This window comes from Eleutherodactylus coqui, chromosome 6, assembly GCF_035609145.1.
Source record: "Eleutherodactylus coqui strain aEleCoq1 chromosome 6, aEleCoq1.hap1, whole genome shotgun sequence".
In the NCBI taxonomy this organism is placed as follows: Eukaryota; Metazoa; Chordata; class Amphibia; order Anura; family Eleutherodactylidae; genus Eleutherodactylus; species Eleutherodactylus coqui.
Genome location: NC_089842.1, coordinates 93,753,830 through 93,778,419, shown reverse-complemented (window position 1 = coordinate 93,778,419; position 24,590 = coordinate 93,753,830). Strand labels below are relative to the sequence as shown.

Genomic DNA, 24,590 nt, shown 5'->3' with positions numbered 1-24,590 from the left:
ATTATCTGTATTCTGCTACATAGGAAGCCATGGCAGACCCAGAAGCAATTGGCATGGCAACCCATCAGCTCTCTGTGATTGGCTGGCATTGAACCAGTGACATCTCAGAGGGAGCTCCCTCCCTCTGTTAACCTCGTACAAGTCTCGTACATGTAAGGCATTAACAGTGGGAATTGGTGTTTTCTGCAATCCCCACCATTGCAGCGGGACCTTGGCTTTCAGTCATAGTCGGCTTCCACTGTGGATAGTGCCAGCTAAGTGTATAGCATTTTCTGGGAAATCTCTCCCTACCATGATGTACATATACATCCTCAGACAGGAAAGGGTTAATTATTATCTAAAATAAACAGGTAATTGTTTTCTTTCAACAACTAGGCAACAGCTGTAGGCCTTGTTCACATGAGCGCTGTTTAAGTGCATTACAGGAGTGTGAAAAGATGGCGTTTAAATAGGACCAATGGTTTCCTATAGAACCGTTCAGATGAAGGAATTTTAGATGTGCTATATCCTTGCACCTAACAAAGGTAGGACATGCAACTGCGAAGCTCACATTTAAGGTCTGTGCTGCTAGAAGAGATAGGACCTGACCTATCTTTGGTGCGAGCTTTCCATAGACCCCTATGGTAGCTGGATAACATGCAGGATAAGATGCTGGATAAGATGCGTGTGAACGAGGCCTTACGGGGAGGTCAGGGCTTCAGTGAATGAAAACATGCACAAGAAAAACAATCACTCCATGTAATACTGCTTGTACCAGAGTCCATTGCATCTTTTAGAGACTATTTTGAGCAACTATTCAGAAGATAGTCATCATTTGGATAGTCATCACCTTTAATTCCACAAATGTCTACAATGTGTAGGTGCTACTAATAGCCTAAACAAATGATTCCACCAATGTAAAGTACATTTATCGGATACCATGAATGACTACATTACATCAATGTCTTAAATGGGTGGGTTTTCACAAGTCCTGCACACATAGGTTTCCCAAATATCCTGTATCAGTAGGTTGCACCAATGTCCTGAGCAAGTAAGTTCCACCAATGTCCATAATGAGTATATTTCCCCAAAGTCCTTAAAGGGGTTCTGTCAGGAAAGAAAAAAAATATATACTCACCTGTTCCTTGCCGGGCTGTTCACCAGGAAGCTGCCGCTCTCTTCCTGTCCCTCATGCAGCCTTTCTATCGCAGGACAGAAGCTGGCAAAGCGCCAGCTTCCGCCACAGCTGGACGGCAAGTACTGCCACCCGGGTCAGTGGTCAACGCATCACAAGTGATGCGTCGCCAACTGATTGGTCTGGCCGCGTCTAATCTCTGAAGTCCTCAGAGAGTTGACGGCGAGTACGCATGCGTCTCCCTTCCCGGTGCACTTGCACACTCGCCATCAACTCTCCAAGGACGTCAAAAATTAGATGCGGCCAGGCTGTTGTCAGTGTGCAGGCGCGCGCAGGAGCTGCTGGGTGATGACCCCTCACGCGACACCTAAACAATGAAGGGAAGAAATACAACAGGATTAGGTGAGTTTACTTTGTTTTATTAACTCTTTTCTTTCCACAGATTAGGCTGTACAGGGATGCAGTGTAGGATGCAGGTGAGTATAAATTTTTTTATTTTCCTGACAGAACCCCTTTAACACGTAGGTGCCATTAATGTTCAAAGGCAGCAAGTTCTCCCAATGTCTTGACAGAGTAGATTCCACCAATGTCTTTAACAGGTAAGTTCTACCACTGGAGTAAGTTCAGATGTTTGTGTTCACTGGAGAGATTACTGCAATTGGATACTGATTAGGGATGAGCGAGTATACTTGCTAAGGCACTACTCGCTCGAGTAATGTGCCTTAGCCGAGTATTTCCCTGCTCGTCCCAAAAGATTCGGGGGCCGCCGCAGCTGACAGGTGAGTTGCGGCGGAGAGCGGGGCAGAGCGGGCGGGAGAGAGAGATCTCCCCTCCGTTCCTCCCCGCTCTCCCCCGCGGCAGCACCCGAATCTTTCGGGACGAGCGGGGAGATACTCGGCTAAGGCACATTACTCGAGCGAGTAGTGCCTTAGCAAGTATACTCGCTCATCCCTAATACTGATCTGAAAAGAAATGGCCACGTATTATATGTTCACTGTCTTGTCATGCTTCTTAGCTTTTGAATGTGTCCATTAGGCCTCGTTCAGATGAGCGCTGTTTTTGCACATGATAGGCGCGCAAAAAGATTGTGTCTAAATAGAACCAATGGTTTTCTACAGAACCGTTCAGATGAATGAATTTTAGACGCACAAAATGCTTCAAGAATCAAAGATAGGACATGCGAGTGTTATGTCCGCCTCTAGCTCCGCGGTGCACGCAATGATAGGACCTGACCTATCTTCGCTGTGTGCTTTCCATAGACTCCTGTGGGAGTCTTCAAAGCACACACCTCGCACCACGGATCGTGTGAACTGGCTACTTCAAGTATCAGGAATTTACCTGTTCACGCGATCTTTAGAGAAGTATAGCTGCGATTTTTTATTTTTTTTTTGCTCACCTATCATGCACGAAAGCATCGCTTGTCTGAACAGGTCCTAAGACATTATGGTAAATGAGATCATTAGATAGTTAATGCTGTCCCTATTTAAACATTCAACCACTGCAGAATATAATTTTTTGCCCAATGAAAACCACAGATTTCCTACTAATATTTTGCATTTCTTTATTTTGCCCAAAGTCTTCCTTTGTCTGAAATTGAAAATATCTGCTTTGTTCTAGAAACAGTGCCACTCTTCTCTACAGGCTGTGTTTGGTATTGCAGCTGTATCTTAGTCAAGTGGATGAGCCAGAGCTGCTATTCCAGATATAGCCTATGGACAAAAAGGATACTGTTTCTGCAAAGATAAACTTTTTTTCACATATATAACATAACAGAAATATAAAAAAAATCTCAAACAGTTTTTAGCGTAGAAGCATATTGATCCATTATTATTTCAAAGGAGAACTGTTTTGTGTAGACCTCGCATTTCACACTCTGCATATAAACTCGCAATTAAATGTGTCCTTTACTAAATCAAGCATTGTTAGTTATTCAAAAATGCAATAAATCAATTTTCTTTCACCCTCTTGGATTTTGCTCCATAAAATTAGCATGGATAAAAGCAGGCAGCAGAATCTGAACAAATTACCTCTGAACTGTTCCCGAATCCCTCACCGTGAGATGTGAATTGTCTGCAATTAAATAATGCATTGCAGCTGCCTTGTTTGGTATGATTGTGCGTTGAGGGTCTATGGGCTTAAGTACGGTAATATTTAACATGGTGAGGCAGCAAACCGATGCCGGACTTTTATCTGACGTCCCGTATTGAACCAATGACTTCTCCCTAGGAGATTTTCCCACTTAAAGTATCTGCCACCGTGAGGGGAGATGCTGTCAGCATGGATTACCTCAGATCACAGCTGTCACCTGTGCTTATCGCTCGGGCTGCCAGGGCTGCGCATCTTATGTTAAAATTAAGTTGAGATGCAGACACCAGGCGCTGAAAAAAGCCAGCCTTGCTATTGACTTTTTTTTACAAGAATCTCCATATCACAGTCTGGATGAAGAAAAATGAGAGTTTTTGACATTTTTTAGATGAAATGTCATGCTTTATCCAATTTAGCCATACAAACTTGTTGATTTTGTTTTTAGAGTAGGCACACTTTAACAGATGTACATTACTTATCGTCCCATTGCTTAAAGAGTGCCAACATATTCTGCAGCACTGTAGAGAGATTGTTGCCATTTGTATCAGTTCCTCTGCCCAATAGAGTTCATATTCAATTTTCCCTATCTCAGGGAAACACTAGAGCAAGTTTCGCAGGATGCTGGAGTACCTTGAGGAACAGATACTATGTGTGATTGCGTTAGGTGGACATATAATACCCTTTGTGTTACCTGTGTATCTGCACAGAGGTCCAGTAGGTAAGAGCGTACTGTCACTTTCAAGGGACTTGAAATTGGGCATTTCTTGAGTCGAAATAGTCACTTTATGCCAAATTCTGACAAGGTATCACGTATTATTGCGGCCCTACGATATCGGTGACATCATAGGTGAGATACAGGCTGTCGACTCATTATAGTAACTAAGCAAGCGGCGGTGGTAGAAAGAGGGGCTTGCTTAGTTATGATAATGAGCAGACAGCACATCCCTCACCTATGACATCACTGAAACTGGAGGGCCACAAAAGTAGGGGACTGCTTGTCGAAACTCAGCCAGAAGTGACTGGTCTGACTGAACCCACAAGTATTTCAAATCCCTGGATAACCATTTAAATCAGCATCCTACTACATGCAGGTGGCTGTGCTGCTAAATTTTGGATTGTTAAAGAGACATAAATGATATTTGGTGAGGAGCTATTGGAGAACAAGGGGCTCTTGCAAAGGGCCTTCTGCTATTTGCATCCCTCCTGCATGGTTGTATTCATATCGAGGACTGCACAGCAGCACTACTAGCCACTGAACCATCATTGCAAATAGTCTTAATAAAAAATATCCTACCATTTTGTGTATACAGCTCCTATGCAGATCTTTCTGTTTCAATGATTACAGGCTACAAACAGATCCTGCAGCTAAACTCCATCAGTCCTGTGGCAGATTCTTTTAAAAATTTTTTTGCAACTGCCATTTTTTTTTTGTAATGCTTATTGCTCTTGCAGCTTGTGCATGCATTTCTGCAAGCCCTTCCAGATCAATGGGAGAATGGCAACAATCTTTGCAAAAATTATGCTTCATGCGAATACAGCCTACTTTTCTATATATACATCTGGTTGGTTAACAGGGTCGGACTACACACAGTGTTGTTTTATAGTCTGTTACCATGGAGCCTAATTGGTCTACATAGGAGCTTAAACCAAAATAGTAGGATAACTTTAACCAAGACTTCTTGCAAAGTTGCTTCATTTTGTTTATATTAGATGTATTTTGCAATAAAAATGGAAATGGTGTTTAAAAAAACTTTTTTAAAATTAAGGCCCGGGTAGAGCTGCAGATAGACTGTTTTGCACTTGTAAAGTCCTTGTTCACTGCTCAAAGCTTCTATCTAAATACCCTGCCCAAGCCAAAGTGGCTTGTTGGCACATAGTTTCCAACTCATGCCCTAGTAGCCATTTCTGGACCTAGACAAGAGCTGTTATGTGATTTACCACATGTGATGAGGACTCTTTATTTAATTATAATAGCATAATCTGTTGGGTGTCATTGCATGAAGCAGGTTTAGCAGCCATACCCTCTCTGTGCATGACAGCTGTCGGCTGTCTCTGACAGCTAATACCTGCATGCAGCAGCTTCGATTGTGGCTGTCAACCCTTTAAATTCTGACAGTGGCATTTAAATGGTCGAATTGGGATTAAAATGTCCTGAACTGCTCCTGTGATGAGATCAGGGGGTGCCCTTTGGATGTCATGGCAGCCCGGGATCTCCTGAAGGTCCCCAGGGTTGTCATAAATGATTATGTTAAGACATGCCTATGGCCTATTCTTGTTCCGTGGCATGTCTCAATAGGATGCCCGTCAGGATACAGTATACAGCTAAGCTATGTTACTGCAATATACTGTATAAGTGATCAAACGATTGCAAGTTCAAGTCCCGTGTGGTAACTCTAGTGAAAAATAAAATCAAGATTTTTTAAATTTTTACAAAAAAATGACAAGCTTTGAAAATAAACAAAACCCTTTTGCCAATTGTCACATAAAAAGTAAAACAATAAAAATGTGAAAATTAGTATTGCTGCGTTTATTAAAATATCACATTATTAATCTTGCCTGGTGAACACTGTAGAAAACAAAATATGCAATGCCAGAACTGTGCCTTTTTGGACACTCCAACTCCCAAAAAAACCTAAAGAAAAAGTGATCAAAAATCATACATATTCCAAAATGGTACCAATTAAAACTACAGGTCACCTTGCAAAAAAATGAGCCTCCACATAGCTGCATCAGCTGAGAAATAAAAACGTTAGAGGGTTCAAAATGGCAACAGTTTTTTTTTTAAGCTATTTAATTTTTTTAAGTAGTACTATATTTATTTAATTTTTTAAGTAGCACTATAGATAAAAAGATACATAAAGTTGTTATTGCTGTAATAGTTTTGACCCACAGAATAAAGATTACGTAATTTTTACTGCATCATGAATGCCATAGAAACATCTCCGCTCTACTTATCCATTTTTTACAAAGTTTTCCAATACATTATATGGTATGTTAATTGGTGCCATTGAAAAATACAACTCACCCCGCAACAAAACAAGCCCTCATGTAGCTATGTCATCAGACAAATAAAAAAGTTATCATTTTTTGAAAGTGGAGAGGAAAAACTGAAAATGTAAAAAACAAAAAGTGCTGCAGCAGAAAGTGGTTCAAGCACATTAGCATCATGTTTTCTTAATCTTTAAGACATGATATTTTATGTATTCCCTTTCTATGTAGAAAGACTTATTGTACAATTAGTGACAATCATTTGTTGGGTTAAAGGGGTTGTCCCGCGGCAGCAAGTGGGTCTATACACTTCTGTATGGCCATAATAATGCACTTTGTAATGTACATTGTGCATTAATTATGAGACATACAGAAGTTATAAAAAGTTTTTTTACTTACCTGCTCCGTTGCTAGCGTCCTCGTTCCCATGGAGCCGACTAATTTTCGCCCTCCGATGGCCAAATTAGCCGCGCTTGCGCAGTCCGGGTCTTCTGCTGTTCTCTATGGGGCTCCGTGTAGCTCCGTGTAGCTCCGCCCCGTCACGTGCCGATTCCAGCCAATCAGGAGGCTGGAATCGGCAATGGACCGCACAGAAGAGCTGCGGTCCACGGAGGTAGAGGATCCCGGCGGCCATCTTCACCGGTAAGTATAGAAGTCACCGGAGCGCCAGGATTCAGGTAAGCGCTGTGCTGTTCTTTTTTTCAGTCCCTGCATCGGGGTTGTCTCGCGCCGAACGGGGGGGGGGGGGGGGGGGGGGGGGTTGAAAAAAAAAAAAACCCGTTTCGGCGCGGGACAACCCCTTTAAGGTTGGTGATCCAATATTAGCTGTGGCCATTTTCTTCTTGCAACGTATGCCAATAAAAAAAAAATTAATCCCCATTCTTCTATAGATGTTGATCCATACCAACTTAAGGTTATAAATGCTGCTAAAATACAAACTAGAAATTTGTGAATGCACTCAGTTATCTTCTGTGATGGCTGACTCAATGATATCAGAATGGAAAACACGTCACCGATGCGGCCAGTAGTAAGCTTCCACAGTCACATGTCCGTGGACCAAACATCATTGCCCTGATTTGAATTTAAAAGGTAAGTATTTTAGTATTTTGCCTGTTTCTTTGATCCATTAGTAGCAGATAAAATGTATTTGCTGGAAAATCCAATTTAAGTTGTTTTAAAATGGAATCTAAAATAGGGAAAATAGTTGCATTTAGTACATAACAGAAAGATCCATTGATCCAATACATTATGTTATTCTTGAGATCAGTCTAGCTTTAAAGGAGATGTCCCGAGGCAGCAAGTGGGTCTATACACTTCTGTATGGCCATAATAATGCACTTTGTAATGTACATTGTGCATTAATTATGAGCCATACAGAAGTTATAAAAAGTTTTATACTTACCTGCTCCGTTGCTGGCGTCCTCGTCTCCATGGTGCCGACTAATTTTCGCCCTCCGATGGCCAAATTAGCCGCGCTTGCGCAGTCCGGGTCTTCTCCTCTTCTCTATGGGGCTCCGTGTAGCTCCGTGTAGCTCCGCCCCGTCACGTGCCGATTCCAGCCAATCAGGAGGCTGTAATCGGCAATGGACCGCACAGAAGCCCTGCGGTCCATGAAGACAGAGGATCCCGGCGGCCATCTTCAGCAGGTGAGTATGAAGACGCCGGACCGCCGGGATTCAGGTAAGCGCTGTGCGGGTGGTTTTTTTAACCCCTGCATCGGGGTTGTCTCGCGCCGAACGGGGGGGGGGGGGGTTTAAAAAAAAAAAAAACCCGTTTCGGCGCGGGACATCTCCTTTAACATTGTGGTGGAATTTATCATTTGTGTTCTTTCAAAGTCAATTTTGCTGGAGGCCACATTGCCTTTATTTACGACAAATTTATTAAATGTGATGAAAAGTTAGTTGCAGTTTTAAATAAGTCCAGAGATGTGAATTCACTTTTTAGACCTCCCAACTACAGGATTGTGACAAATTTTGCAACTTTTTAAAAAGTCACATTTCTTAAAGGGGTTGTCCCGCGCCGAAACGGGTTTTTTTTTTTTTTCAACCCCCCCCCCCCCCCCGTTCGGCGCGAGACAACCCCGATGCAGGGAAGTAAAGAAAGTTTACCGGAGCGCTTACCTGAATCCCCGCGCTCCGGTGACTTCAATACTTACCGCTGAAGATGGCCGCCGGGATCCTCTGTCTTCGTGGAGCGCAGCTCTTCTGTGCGGTCCACTGCCGATTCCAGCCTCCTGATTGGCTGGAATCGGCACGTGACGGGGCGGAGCTACACGGAGCCGCTCTCTGGCACGAGCGGCTCCATAGAAGACTGCTGAAGACCCGGACTGCGCAAGCGCGGCTAATTTGGCCATCGGAGGCCAAAAATTAGTCGGCACCATGGAGACGAGGACGCCAGCAACGGAGCAGGTAAGTAAAAAACTTTTTATAACTTCTGTATGGCTCATAATTAATGCACAATGTATATTACAAAGTGCATTATTATGGCCATACAGAAGTGTATAGACCCACTTGCTGCCTCGGGACAACCCCTTTAAATCCATCCTACAACCTCACTCTACCTAAACAATGCCCCCTTTTCTAGACAATTTGGAAAAGTGGAGTGAGAGGCGTACAACAGTGAAAAGTCACATTTTTGAGCAGGACCCTACATGGGCAAAAGTTTGTGACTTTTTGAGGACAGAAAATTATCACACAGCCCTGATAAATTCACCTCCTATGTTCACACTTCCATTGTAGATCCCATTCCCAACAGAAGCCACATGATCTGAATGATGATAAGGATCTGCTAGATCTATCAAACAATGGATACCACCAGCACTGACACACTCCAATGATTTATAATTGGGTCTTCTGAAGTTCTGAAGTGGTGTCTGTTGTCTTTGCAGAAATAATAGCTCTGCATGCAGAAATAGTCTTTCACTCCAGATCTCCAACCCAACCCAAATGTGAACAGAGCTTAAAGGAGATTTACAATGACTTTTGACTCACCCTGAACACCCTCACTCCAACCCCCCCCCAAAAAAAAAAAATAAGATTGGTAGCATTAAAATTCTTCAATCTACAGACACAGAAAGGCAGAAGAAGTAATATTTACCCTTTTGTTTCACTTCTAGATACAGCACACTGCCCAGGCCTATGACGCAGCAGCTATCCAGTCCTGACTTTTCGGGTCATGTGGATGAAAAACCGGAGCAGGCCACTAGTATTGGTCAGATTAAGCCAGAGTTATACAAGCAGAGGTCAGCTGATGCAGAAATGAAGAAGCAGGAGGCCACCAACTGTGGACGTATTAGCTTCATCTTGCGCTATGCCTACAACACAGAGCAACTGGTTGTAAAGATATTGAAGGCTCTAGACCTACCAGCAAAGGATGCCAATGGGTTTTCAGATCCATATGTGAAGATGTATCTACTGCCTGACCGAAAGAAAAAGTTCCAGACTAAAGTTCACCGTAAGACTCTTAACCCGATCTTTAACGAGACATTCCATTTTAATGTGCCCGTTAACGATCTCCAGAATCGCAAATTACACTTCAGCATCTATGACTTTGACAGATTCTCCCGACATGACCTCATTGGGCAGGTGGTGTTGGATAACTTGCTGGATTTCTCAAACCCTACAGAAGAAACCCCCATCTGGAGAGACATCTTGGAAGCTAGTTCCGTAAGTGTTTAATAGTATAAGAGAATAAGCTGATTATTCATTGATTGTCATCAGTCATGATAACAGGAAAGCGAAATATTTATAAAGAAAAAAGCTAAAAATTAAATCCATTGTTTTATTATATTTTTATCTATTTTATGTTAGTGTAATAGTAGTAGTGTTTAAGAGAAACCATTTTTAATATCCTATTAGAGAGTTCTGAATTAAAAGTGTTTTCAGCAACTAAAATAATGATGACATCTTCAGGATTAGTGGGGATCAATATCAGATTGGTAGGGATCTGCTGCTCAGGACCCCCACGATCAACTCCTTGAGAAAGTTGCCGCACTCTCATGAGACCAGCCACGTGAAAATTGACTAGTATCAGGCTCTAAAACAGCGCTGGAATCAGTGAGGAGCCAGCTGTAAGGATACTGTATGCAGCCAATTTTTCTTGTCAGGTGATGTGTCAGGTACTCTTCAAGGACTGTCCTCTATTTGCAGAGTGAAGAACACCTTGCTATGGTGAATCTGACATTTTCATGTATGCTATGGACGGCTAATTGATTTAAATAGGCACTCTGTGGAGACCCTTTTACATACAGTAGGCTAATACTCTGTTGGTTTAAAATCTACTGTGCTCATTGGTTCATTGGTGCTCCTGTCTTTTACATGCAACAGAGGATTGATTGCATGGGAAGGACAAAGGATCATTAATAGGATTGTTTGTTCCTGTAGAGATAGCATTCATCAGCAGTAGTGTTGTATCCCCTGTTTACATGGGGAGACATGCTACCGATGAGCAGGCATTTTTATGCAGAGATCTGAGGCCCCTGGCAGTGGTACCACTTTCAACTGTATCCACATCTTCAAGATCTGGATACAATTGAAATGTATTACAAAACTTAAAAAAATAAAACACATGCCCCCCAGCTCAAAGTTCCCCAGTCTACAATGACTTCCAAGTCCAGTGGCCACATATCTGTCCCTGCAAGTGACGGCTACAGCCAAACTCTAGTCTCGGTACCAAAGAGGTTGTTGATTGGCTACAGCAGTCATGTACTTAGTGGGGCATGTAACTGCTAGATTAAGTGGTGAGCAGATACTGTAGGGAAGCTGAATGGAGAAGGGGAGGGGAGTTCAGTGAGTATGCCTTTTTTAAGCCACAAAAAACTTTTGGGATAAAAGGTTGGCATTTTATTGCTCGTGCATTGGGCCCACTAAGATATTAGAATGGAAAACGGCCCTGATTACTGCACCTGTTCGCGACCAAATGTATGTAAAAGGCCCTTAAGCGATTCTTGATTTAAAGCACAAAGATCTTATACCTAGGTATACAATCTTATCTAGCCCCTTTTTTAACTTCAGAGGCCACGGTCTAATCAATTCTCCTGATGGCACTCACATTGCAACAGCTGGGGAGAACCACTACAGGAATCCGAATTGTGCTCTCTTTCTCTCTCTGTGTAGGAAAACCCAGCTGTCCAGTAGCACTGGGGCAGCTCACTCCTTACAAGGCTCTCTGCAAAAACCTGTTCCACCTTGACTGCAGAATCTCACAAGTCCAGCAGCAGGTCAATTCTGCTGCAGCTCTCACTAGCGCAGTCTCTCGTCTCTGCTTTCTTTGAAACTGCTGAGTCACACCACAGCCTGCCATTTATACCTAGTTCATAAGCCAATCCACAGGCAGCTCAGGTCCTGTGAGTACATAGCAAAAAGTTCTAGTACAAAATACAGCCATGGACTTTCTCTCTGAAAGTCCTTGCAGAAAAATAAATAAATAGCAGCAGTAATATTCATAGATATATACATGTGAGCATTTAACTCCATACGCAGCCATAACTGCCACAGGGCCAAGTGATTAATAGAGCCACTAAGATGCAAGAACATTGTTACTATTTTGGCACATGGGAGTGGACATAGTGGTGACTTTCTGTGTCTTGCTTCACTATATAGAGTATACATGTGCAGAAGATCTAATATATGACACTACTGTCTATTCTTTGATTGCCACTGGTACAAGATCAGCGCCCATTCCAAACTTTCTTGATGGGGCCGATGAATTATTTGTATTTACATTGATTTCAAACCTTGATGTTCGAATTGGATGTATAGGGAATACATATTTTGATGGAATGACTCCCACTAGGGTATATGGGAGGCATAGAATTGAGCCACCTGTTTGGGCCCATTTATAGCCAGAAACTCTGGCAGGCTGTATTCCATGGTTGATCATTTAATTGAATGGGCCCATGTAATACTACATTTCCCACAGCAGCTGCTACAGGGAACGTGTGGCTGTAGCAAGGTTTCCTATCATCTAGAACTTTATTGACAAAACCTCCATGTTTCTAATTTCCCTTATTTCCCATTCGAAACATATGTGCCCACTGCCCACCCTCCTTCCCCCAGGCGTGTTCCTTCTTCCCTTACAAATTGTATCTGTTTATAATCCCAAGGGGTTAGGGGATGTTGCATCAATCAAGATTCTATTGGATTTCTCTATTCTGCTGGTAATGTGTCAATTAATGACAAGCAACTCAGCAGGAATAATTCTGTTACAGTGGATTTAATGATGTTCTTCCAGAGAATATATTCATAACACCCCATGCAACAGTTCATTTGTCAATTTTTCCTGTTTCCTAATTGTTTTGTATTAGCAAATCATATTACACTGACAACAGATTGTTTTATGACTTTCTACTATGTGGAAATTCATATCACATAGGAACTTAAAGGGCAAAACTATATCTAGGGATAACAGCAGAAGGGGTACAATACCTGCAATTGCTGTTCTCCGCTGTCCCTCTGATCCACCAGTTCCGGGTCCTGTTTTGGTCATTCTAGATGGTCAATGACTCTTCAGACTACCAAATCCCCACAGTGCATTTGTAGTGTTAGGACTACCAGTGCACTATACCTGCTCATGTGATCAGCACTGACCAATCAGGAAGTAGTGCACAGTTTGCATTAGCAAGATAAAAAAATTGCTGCAGCCATCTTGACCACCAAAACAGGGCCCAAAAGTAGCAGAACAGAGGAAGGGTAGAGAAGAGCAACTGCAGGTAATATACCTCATTCGGTCTTAGGACAGAATTTTGTCCTGAATCAGGATGGTTGCTTTAAAGAGCACCTGTCAGCTCTCCAGACGTATCTGTTTTAGTAAATTTGCATAAAATAACAATTCAGGAGATTTCTATTCTATTAAGGCTCATTTACACAGGACGAGTGTCGGCAAACGATGCCTGACACTCATCCCTGGTCTCCGAGCTCCTGCACGGAAGCTAGAAGAGCTAGCTCGCACACGGAGCAGCCAGCAGGGGGCAGGGCAGTGCAGGAGATTTCTCTTCTCTCGCTCCCCCGACCCTCTCCATTGAGATAACACAGTGGCCGTTCACTACTAAATGGTGGCTGTTTAAACTGCACTGCATCGCTGATCTTTCATGCAGCATAAACGATGAGCGATGAGCTTCATCACTCCTCGTGCAGTTTAAACAGACACCGTTCAATGTGTATCTCAATAGAGATGGGCAGGGGAGCAAGAAAAGAGAAATCTCCTGCACTGCCCGCCGCCCTGCTGGCCGCTGTGTGAACCAGCCAGCGCTGCTAGCTCCCATGCAGGAGTGCGGAGACACAGGGATGAGTGTCGGGCATCGTTTGCCTGACACTCGTCCTGTGCAAATGGGCCTTTAGAACTGTGTGTTGAGCTGTTCCTCGTTGTTCCTGTTGGGGTGCTCTCACAGTAGCGGAATATTACTGCAATACGCACCACGAGACAGCTGAATCTGCCAACAGAATTTTGCTCCAAAACTTCCATGTCTACAAGCGGATTTTGATGTGGAATTGCTAGCATAATAAATTAAAGGGGTTGTCCCGCGCCGAAACGGGTTTTTTTTTTTTAATAGGCCCCCCGTTCGGCGCGAGACAAACCCAATGCATGTGTTAAAAAAAAAAAACGTTTAGTACTTACCCGAATCCCCGCGCTGCGGCGACTTCTTCCTTACCTTAGCAAGATGGCCGCCGGGATCTTCACCCACGATGCACCGCGGGTCTTCTCCCATGGTGCACCGTGGGCTCTGTGCGGTCCATTGCCGATTCCAGCCTCCTAATTGGCTGGAATCGGTACACGTGACGGGGCGGAGCTACGAGGACCAGCTCTCCGGCACGAGCGGCCCCATTCACCAGGGAGAAGACCGGACTGCGCAAGCGCGTCTAATCGGGCGATTAGACGGCACCATGGAGACGGGGACGCTAGCAACGGAACAGGTAAGTGAATAACTTCTGTATGGCTCATAATTAATGCACAATGTACATTACAAAGTGCATTAATATGGCCATACAGAAGTGTATAGACCCACTTGCTTTCGCGGGACAACCCCTTTAATTTTCAATTTTTCCATCAAAATCTGCACGAAAGCATGTTGGATTTTGGTGTGGAATTTTCCATGTTTGCAGTACGGATGGCAGAAATATTCTGCTTGTCTGAAAGCACCCCTGGAGGGGTATTACCATTCTGTTTGTCAAAGGGCTGTGTTCCTGCACAGTCTGATATGGTCAGCACTAATTGGACAATGTAAGGAAGTGTAAGGACTAGAGATGAGCGAACACCAAAATGTTCGGGTGTTCGTTATTCGGAACGAACTTCCCGTGATGCTCGAGGGTTCGTTTCGAACAACGAACCCCATTGAAGTCAATGGGCGACCAGAACATTTTTGTATTTCGCCGATGCTCGCTAAGGTTTTCATGTGTGAAAATCTGGGCAATTCAGGAAAGTGATGGGAATGACACAGTGACGGATAGGGCAGGCGAGGGGCTACGTGTTGGGCTGCATCTCAAGTTCACAGGTCCCACTATTAAGCCACAATACCGGCAAGAGTGGGCCCCCCCCCCCCTCCCAACAACTTTTACTTCTGAAAAGCCCTCATTAGCATGGCATACCTTTGCTAAGCACCACACTACCTCCAACAAAGCACAATCACTGCCTGCATGACACTCCACTGACACTTCTCCTGGGTTACATGCTGCCCAACCGCCCCCCCCTCCCCCCCACAGCGCACACCAAAGTGTCCCTGGGCAGCTTTCAGCTGCCCTCATGCCACACCATGCTCATGTCTATTTAGAATTGCGTCTGCCATGACGAGGGACCGCAGGCACACACTGCAGAGGTTGGCACGGCTAGGCAGCGACCCTCTTTAAAAGTGGCGGAGCGATAGCCCACAATGCTGTACAGAAGCAATGAGAAATAGAATCCTGTGCCACCGCCATCAGGAGCTGCACACGTGGGCATAGCAATGGGGAACCTATGTGCCACACACTATTCATTCTGTCAAGGTGTCTGCATGCCCCAGTCAGACCGGGCTTTTTAATTCATAGACACAGGCAGGTACAACTCCCTATTGTGAAGTCCCTGTCGACCCACAGCATGGGTGGCTCCCTGGAACCCACCGGCGGTACACAGAAATATCCCATTGCATTGCCCAACACAGCTGAGGTAGTAATGTCGTGCTTAATGCAGGTGGGCTTCGGCCCACACTGCATGCCCCAGTCTGACTGGGGTTCTTTATAAGTGTACAGATGTAGTAAAAACTCCGTGTGCACCTACAGCATGGGTGGGTGCCAGGAAGCCACCGGCGGTACATAGAAATATCCCATTGCATTGCCCAACACAGCTGAGGTAGTAATGTTGTGCTTAACCCTTTCCAATCCAATTTGTATATGGTTTTCCTAGGGGGCTTACTCTTTTTCTGCTGTTATACAACGGCGCTATATGCTGGCTAAAGCCAGTACTGCATGAGCTGACACGTAGGATAGGCTCCGACAGCAGAGAGGCTGGCAATATACAGTAAGAGAACCCCGACGGACGTCTACCAACAACGGAGCTGTACAGCCTTAAACCCTAATGTCTTCACAGGTCACACAGTGGACTGGAAAGGGTTAATGCAGGTGGGTTTCGGCCCACACTGCATGCCCCAGTCAGACTGGGGTTCTTTACAAGTGGACACATGTAGGTTAAACTCCCTGTGGACCCACTGCCTGGGTGGGTGCCAGGAAGCCACCGGCGGTACATAGAAATATCCCATTGCATTGCCCAACACAGCTGAGGTAGTAATGTCGTGCGTAATACAGGTGGGCTTCGGCCCACACTGCATGCCCCAGTCAGACGGGTTCTTTAGAAGTGTACAGATGTATTAAAAACTCAGTGTGCACCTACAGCATGGGTGGCTCCCTGGAACCCACCGGCGGTACATAAAAATATCCCATTGCATTGCCCAACACAGCTGAGGTAACGTCAGCTGTAATGCAGGTGGCCTAAAAATTAATTTGATTACACTGTAGGCGAGGGCCCACAAAAATTGCTGTATCAACAGTACTAATGTACATCCCAAAAATTGGCCATGGCCAGCCAAGAGGGCAGGTGAAACCCATTAATCGCTTTGGTTAATGTGGCTTAAGTGGTAACTAGGCCTGGAGGCAGCCCAGTGTAACGAAAAATTGGTTCAAGTTAAAGTTCCAATGCTTTTAAGCGCATTGAAACTTATAAAAATTGTTCTGAAAAATTATTTGAGTGAGCCTTGTGGCCCTAAGAAAAATTGCCCATTCAGCGTGATTACGTGAGGTTTCAGGAGGAGGAGCAGGAGGAGGAGGAGGAGGAATATTAGACACAGATTGATGAAGCAGAAATGTCCCCGTTTTGGATGGTGAGAGAGAACGTAGCTTCCATCCGCGGGTGCAGCCTACGTATTGCTTACGTATCGCTGCTGTCCGCTGGTGGAGAACAGAAGTCTGGGGAAATCCAGCCTTTGTTCATCTTGATGAGTGTTAGCCTGTCGGCACTGTCGGTTGACAAGCGGCTACGCTTATCTGTGATGATTCCCCCAGCCGCACTAAACACCCTCTCCGACAACACGCTAGCCGCAGGACAAGCAAGCACCTCCAGGGCATACAGCGCTAGTTCAGGCCACATGTCCAGCTTCGACACCCAGTAGTTGTAGGGGGCAGAGGCGTCACCAAGGATGGTCGTGCGATCCGCTACGTACTCCCTCACCATCCTTTTACAGTGCTCCCGCCGACTCAGCCGTGACTGGGGAGCGGTGACACAATCTTGGTGGGGAGCCATAAAGCTGGCCAGGCCCTTAAAGACTGTTGCACTGCCTGGGATGTACATGCTGCTCGATCTACGCACATCCCCTGCTACCTTGCCCTCGGTACTGCGCCTTCTGCCACTAGCGCTGTCGGCTGGGAATTTTACCATCAGCTTGTCCGCAAGGGTCCTGTGGTATAGCAACACTCTCGAACCCCTTTCCTCTTCGGGAATCAGAGTGGGCAGGTTCTCCTTATACCGTGGATCGAGCAGTGTGTACACCCAGTAATCTGTCGTGGCCAGAATGCGTGCAACGCGAGGGTCACGAGAAAGGCATCCTAACATGAAGTTAGCCATGTGTGCCAGGGTACCTGTACGCAACACATGGCTGTCTTCACTAGGAAGATCACTTTCAGGATCCTCCTCCTCCTCCTCCTCCTCCTCCTCCTCAGGCCATACACGCTGAAAGGATGACAGGCAATCAGCCGGTGTACCGTCAGCAGCGGCCCAAGCTGTCTCTTCCCCCTCCTCCTCATCCTCCTCATGCTCCTCCTCCTCCTCCTGTACGCGCTGAGAAATAGACAGGAGGGTGCCCTGACTATCCAGCGGCATACTGTCTTCCCCCGCCCCCGTTTCCGAGCGCAAAGCAGCTGCCTTTATGGTTTGCAGGGAATTTCTCAAGATGCATAGCAGAGGAATGGTGACGCTAATGATTGTAGCATCGCCGCTCACCACCTGGGTAGACTCCTCAAAATTACCAAGGACATGGCAGATGTCTGCCAACCAGGCCCACTCTTCTGAAAGGAATTGAGGAGGCTGACTCCCACTGCGCCGCCCATGTTGGAGTTGGTATTCGACTATAGCTTTACGTTGTTCATAGAGCCTGGCCAACATGTGGAGCGTAGAGTTCCACCGTGTGGGCACGTCGCACAGCAGTCGGTGCACTGGCAGCTTAAAGTGATGTTGCAGGGTGCGCAGGGTGGCAGCGTCCGTGTGGGACTTGCGGAAATGTGCGCAGAGCCGGCGCGCCTTTACGAGCAGGTCTGACAAGCGTGGGTAGCTTTTCAGAAACCGCTGAACCACCAAATTAAAGACGTGGGCCAGGCATGGCACGTGCGTGAGGCTGCCAAGCTGCAGAGCCGCCACCAGGTTACGCCCGTTGTCACACACGACCATGCCCGGTTGGAGGCTCAGCGGCGCAAGCCAGCGGTCGGTCTGCTCTGTCAGACCCTGCAGCAGTTCGTGGGCCGTGTGCCTCTTATCGCCTAAGCTGAGTAGTTTCAGCACGGCCTGCTGACGCTTGCCCACCGCTGTGCTGCCACACCGCGCGACACCGACTGCTGGCGACATGCTGCTGCTAACACATCTTGATTGCGAGACAGAGGAGGAGGAGGAGGAGGAGGGTGCTTTAGTGGAGGAAGCATACACCTCCGCAGATACCAGCACCGAGCTGGGGCCCGCAATTCTGGGGGTGGGTAGGACGTGAGCGGTCCCAGGCTCTGACTCTGTCCCAGCCTCCACTAAATTCACCCAATGTGCCGTCAGGGAGATGTAGTGGCCCTGCCCGCCTGTGCTTGTCCACGTGTCCGTAGTTAAGTGGACCGTGGCAGTAACCGCGTTGGTGAGGGCGCGCACAATGTTGCGGGAGACGTGGTCGTGCAGGGCTGGGATGGCACATCGGGAAAAGTAGTGGCGACTGGGAACTGAGTAGCGCGGGGCCGCCGCCTCCATGATACTTTTGAAGGACTCAGTTTCCACAACCCTATACGGCAGCATCTCAAGGCTGATGAATTTTGCTATGCGGACGGTTAACGTTTGAGCGTGCGGGTGCGTGGCGGCGTACTTGCGCTTGCGCTCGAACACTTGCGCAAGCGACGGCTGAACGGTGCGCTGAACTACACTGCTGGATGGGGCCGAGGACAGCGGAGATGAGGGTGTGGGTGCAGGCCATGAGGCGGTAGTGCCTGTGTCCTGAGAGGGGGGTTGCATCTCAGTGGCAGGTTGGGGCACAGGGGGAGAGGCAGGGGTGCAAACCGGAGGCGGTGAACGGCCTTCGTCCCACCTTGTGGGGTGCTTGGCCATCATATGTCTGCGCATGGTGGTGGTGGTGAGGCTGTTGGTGTTGGCTCCCCGGCTGAGCTTTGCGCAACAAAGGTTGCACACCACTGTTCGTCGGTCGTCAGGCGTCTCTGTGAAAAACTGCCAGACCTTAGAGCACCTCGGCCTCTGCAGGGTGGCATGGCGCGAGGGGGCGCTTTGGGAAACACTTGGTGGATTATTCGGTCTGGCCCTGCCTCTACCCCTGACCCTGGCCACCGCACTGCCTCTTGCAACCTGCCCTGCTGATGCCCTTGACTCCCCCTCTGAAGACCTGTCCTCCTGAGTAAGCGTTGCACACCAGGTGGGGTCAGTCACCTCATCGTCCTGCTGCTCTTCCTCCGAATCCTCTGTGCGCTGCTCCCTTGGACTTACTGCCCTTACTACTACCTCACTGCAAGACAACTGTGTCTGATCGTCATCGTCCTCCTCACCCACAGAAAGTTGTTGAGACAGTTGGCGGAAGTCCCCAGCCTCTTCCCTCGGACCCTGGGAACTTTCGAATGGTTGGGCATCAGTGACGATAAACTCCTCTGGTGGGAGAGGAACCGCTGCTGCCCAATCTAAGCAGGGGCCCGAGAACAGTTCCTGGGAGTGTTCCCGCTCCTGAGCAGGTGTCATTGTAGTGGAGTGAGGAGGCTGGGAGGAAGGAGGAGCAGCAGACAGAGGATTCGGATTTGCAGCAGTGGACGGCGCAGAACTGCGTGTTGACGATAGGTTGCTCGAAGCACTTTCTGCCATCCAGGACAGGACCTGCTCACACTGCTCATTTTCTAATAACCGTCTCCCGCGTGGACCCATTAATTGGGCGATGAATGTGGGGACGCCAGAAACGTGCCTCTCTCCTAATCGCGCAGCAGTCGGCTGCGACACACCGGGATCAGGAGCTCGGCCTGTGCCCACACCCTGACTTGGCCCTCCGCGTCCTCGGCCACGTCCACGTCCTCTAGGCCTACCCCTACCCCTCAGCATGCTGTATTACCAGTGATTTGATTTCACAGGCAGGAAATAAATTGGCGCAAGACTGCAGGCCAAATATAATTTTTTCCCTTTTTGGAAAACGAAAGGCCCCACTGCCTCTAGTGAATGAATAATCTAAGTTTAATAACTGTGCTGTGTCCCTGCTAATGTGTCACAGAACGTGAGGGTAGCAGAGTTATTATAACTCTGGCAGAGCAGGTATTTTTTTTCCCAATTAAGGAAAGCAAATGGCGAAGCCAGCAGTAAAGCGTAGCTGGGTGCGTATGATTTAGCAATGTTTTTCACGCAGCTCACACGTGTCCACCGCCCGTAAGGACGGACAGAGGCTGGACAAATAGATTTGTTTTCACTTGTTTTTCCACCAAAAGGCAGCACTGCGTATATTCAATGAACATGAGAAGTTTAATAACTGTGCTGTGTCCCTGCTAATGTGTCACAGAACGTGAGGGTAGCAGAGTTATTATAACTCTGGCAGAGCAGGTATTTTTTTTCCCAATTAAGGAAAGCAAATGGCGAAGCCAGCAGTAAAGCGTAGCTGGGTGCGTATGATTTAGCAATGTTTTTCACGCAGCTCACACGTGTCCACCGCCCGTAAGGACGGACAGAGGCTGGACAAATAGATTTGTTTTCACTTGTTTTTCCACCAAAAGGCAGCACTGCGTATATTCAATGAACATGAGAAGTTTAATAACTGTGCTGTGTCCCTGCTAATGTGTCACAGAACGTGAGGGTAGCAGAGTTATTATAACTCTGGCAGAGCAGGTATTTTTTTTCCCAATTAAGGAAAGCAAATGGCGAAGCCAGCAGTAAAGCGTAGCTGGGTGCGTATGATTTAGCAATGTTTTTCACGCAGCTCACACGTGTCCACCGCCCGTAAGGACGGACAGAGGCTGGACAAATAGATTTGTTTTCACTTGTTTTTCCACCAAAAGGCAGCACTGCGTATATTCTATGAATAATAACTGTGTTGTGGCCCTGCCTATACAATTCTTTCCCTGCAGTATCAATGGAGGGTGGAATGCTCTGCAGAGGCGATTTTGAGAAGCCCAAAAAAAATGCAGCACAGCTAACAGCAGCCTGGACAGTACTGCACACGGATAAATATGGCCCTAGAAAGGACCGTTGAGGTTCTTGAAGGCTACACTCACTCCTAACACTCTCCCTGCCTATGCAGCACTTCTGTCCCTAATGCCAGGTGCAACGGTCTGCAGAGCCGATTTTGAGAAAAAAAAAATGCCACTGCTAACAGCAGCCAACACACAGCTATCAGTGGCCCTAATAAGGACCTTTGGGGGGTCTTGAAGCCTACACTAACTACCAATTCTTTCCCTACAGCAGCTCCGGTATAAACAGCACTGTCCCTCATCTAACTCACACCGCATCTGAGGCGAGCCGCGGGAGGGGCCGACTTTTATATTAGGCGAACACCTGATCTCGCCAGCCACTCACAGCAGGGGGGTGGTATAGGGCTTAAACGTTGCAGGGGGAAGTTGTAATGCCTTCCCTGTCTTTCAATTGGCCAGAAAAGCGCGCTAACGTCTCAGGGAAGGAAGTGAAAGTAACCAGAACATCGCATGGTGTTCGTTACGAATAACGAACATCCCGAACACCCTAATATTCGCACGAATATCAAGCTCGGACGAACGCGTTCGCTCATCTCTAGTAAGGACACATCCCCGGCTGATAACACTCAGTTGTTAGTTTATCCATATATTTCTAGGAGGAATAACAGAGGAGCAGCACAATGGGGAGAATGGCAGAATCGCTATTTCATGTGCAATACTGTTAGCTAGCGAAGCGGATATTTCACAGGAGCTGATAAGTTCTCTTTATGTGAGATCATGATAGTTTACATATCTATAAAGCTTGTCTGTCCTTTGTGTAAGGGCTGGTAGATCGTGTTTCTTTAATTATTGTATCCATCATGTGAGGTACAGAGGGTCCTCACAGAAGGTGTGAAATCAATAATACAGCTTTTGAAATTGCTAGTTTTTTTGTGCAGTCAGTGGGATTTTTTTTAATAAGCCTTTACCAACACAGATGGATGTCAGAGGCCAGTAAATGTCAGTGTGTGATCGCATCATGGACAGCAGAGGTGTGTCACTTCCAGCTTTTGTTGGTGATATATATTACTGTGTGCTCTATTTTATCATGTACTGACCAGATGAGATCTATAAGCCAGTATTGGTATAGTCTAGTTGTAAGGGATTGTGAGGATGGATAGATGGATGGATGGATGGATAGATAGATATTAATGAGGTACCACAGGGGGCAGTATTGGGCCCTATTCTTTTTAAAAATATTTAATACTGGGAGAAGGATTATACAGTAAAATATCAATATTTGCAGATGATACAAAACTATGTAAATAATTAACACAAGAGAGGATAGAATGCGGTTACTAATGGATCTGGATTAATTAGGGATTGGGCAGAAAATTGGTAAATGAAGTTTAACACTGATAAATGTAAGGTTATGCGCACTATATGGGAAACCACTGGGAAACGCCGACATAGAAAAGGACTTGAGGATTTAGTTAACTGTAAACTTTACTGGAGCAACCAGTGTCAGGCAGCTGCTGCCAAGGCAATTATGATCATGAGGTACAACATAAGAGGTCTAAGGGCACATAATGAGAACATTGTTCTTCCTCTTTATAAGTCACTGGTTAGACCACATATGGGATATTATGTACATCGGTACTCAAGAAGGACATATCGGAGCTGGAGCTGGCTCAAAGGAGGGTAACTAAAGTAAAAAAATGGAATGGGTGGACTACAATTGGAGTTATTCAGTTTAGAAAAAGATGGGTGAGGGACAACCTAATAACTATGTATAAATATATCAGGGGTCAGTACAGAGATCTCTCCCATCATCTGTTTATACCCAGGACTGTGACTGTAACAAGGGGGCGACCTCTGCATCTAGAGGAAAGAAAGTTACTAGACCGACATAGAAGAGTCCTTAGACTAACACAGTCTCTGGGAAGTGATGCAGTTCAGATACGCCCTGCCGATACCAAGGTGTGACAGGGGAGCTATGTGCAGAGGCTTATCTGCGTATATTAGTGTGTAGCAAACTGAAGCAATCGAACCTTGTTTCAGGTCAAACTTTGCTTAAAGTTCGATTTGTTGCGAACCCAAACTTCAGGTGGTTTATTTTGGCCAAACCTCCTAAAACTATTTCTTCTTCTTTTTCTCTACCTTATCCTCCACCACCTACGATTATTATACAGTGCTTTTATGGCTCTTGGATATTGTTATACACCACTTTTAAGGGTATTGGTGAAGTTTGGGCTCTCTTTGAACTAATTTGGACCAAACCAAACTTTTTGCCCTAATTCGTCAAACCGGACAAACTGAACTTTTGAAAAGTTTGCTCATCACATGTATATCATGTAAAGTATTACTATCGTACATTATCCAGACTTCCAGCTATGCAATAAAACTGTCTTTAGTGCATCCACCCTGTCATAATAACACTGCTAATCCTATCTCAGTCTACCCAGCAAAATTGTCACGTTAGCTACAGAAAACCATGTGTTAGCCTCATGCACATGGGCGGATGTGAATTGCGGAATGCGCAGCAGGAGTCTGCCCCCAGATTTCGCAGCAAATACTGCCCATAGCATGCTATGGCAAAGTGAGTTTTCATACAAACGTGTGGAAATCAATTGCAATTTCCGCTCGCGGAGGAAAAATCGCGGCGTGCTCCATTTTCCTGCAGGCCTTGCACAAATGGCTTCCAAGTCAATGGAAGCCGTCCGACCTGCGGCCCTTCCGCAAATAGCATTGCGTAAAGGTAGTGGGACCCGTTTCATCGCCTAGCGACGGTGTGGGAAAATTGTACTGCGCATGTGCGATGGCCATACGCAGTAGAGAAAAAGAAGACGACAGGTACGCAGGGTGTGGAATCTGGCTCTGCCATGTGCATGAGGCTTTCGCAAGTAAGTGACTATCAGCATATTGTGCCTACGATGGTCTTAAAAATGCAGTATTTCAAAGTTCTTTTTTAATGTAGAAATATTTTCTTAAATATGTATCTGCTGTTAATGAAAAACTGGCTTAAAAGCCGTTATATTCTGATTACACATTTCCTTTACCATTAGAACCGTTGTGATTCTTTTTACCGCCTTGCCTATGAAGGAGTCATAAATGACTCCACGGTGTTTCTAATGTTACTGCTCCAATACTAAATTGTTTAGCACAATGAACTATTTGCTGTTTTTTTTTTTATTGCTTTGCTCATATTTCTCCCTGCGTTTGGAAGGTTCTCGCTCTTTACCTTCTATCTAGACCTTTGAGGCATGAAAGATGATTTATAAGCTTTCTCTCTGTCTCGTTTTTTTAGTATTTAAAGGCGTTTTGCATCACAGACTCTTTGTTATTTGTGACATGAAGGGTGAGACGTGCTGCTCTAAGCTTGTTACTTCAAGGTGACATAAACTCTTCTTAATGTCACTTCAGGCTTTAACAACCCAGTACGTACACTAGAACATTATGCAAATGATATGCAAATCAGCATCTCCCAAACAAAATATTTGTTTTTGCAGACAAACACATTGGACATGCTTGTTTTTGATTTGTCTGCATCCCGTTCC

The 24,590-nt window shown here is 45.9% G+C and overlaps 1 protein-coding gene across 1 annotated transcript in view; it reads left to right on the top strand.

Annotated features, from left to right (window-relative positions):
- The window catches only part of SYT3 (synaptotagmin 3), a 223,008-nt gene that overhangs the window by 152,102 nt on the left and 46,316 nt on the right, over window positions 1–24,590 (top strand). The window contains exon 5 of the mRNA XM_066607182.1: window positions 9,303–9,852. Coding sequence (XP_066463279.1) covers window positions 9,303–9,852 — 550 coding nt within the window. The remainder of the gene's footprint in view (window positions 1–9,302; window positions 9,853–24,590) is intronic.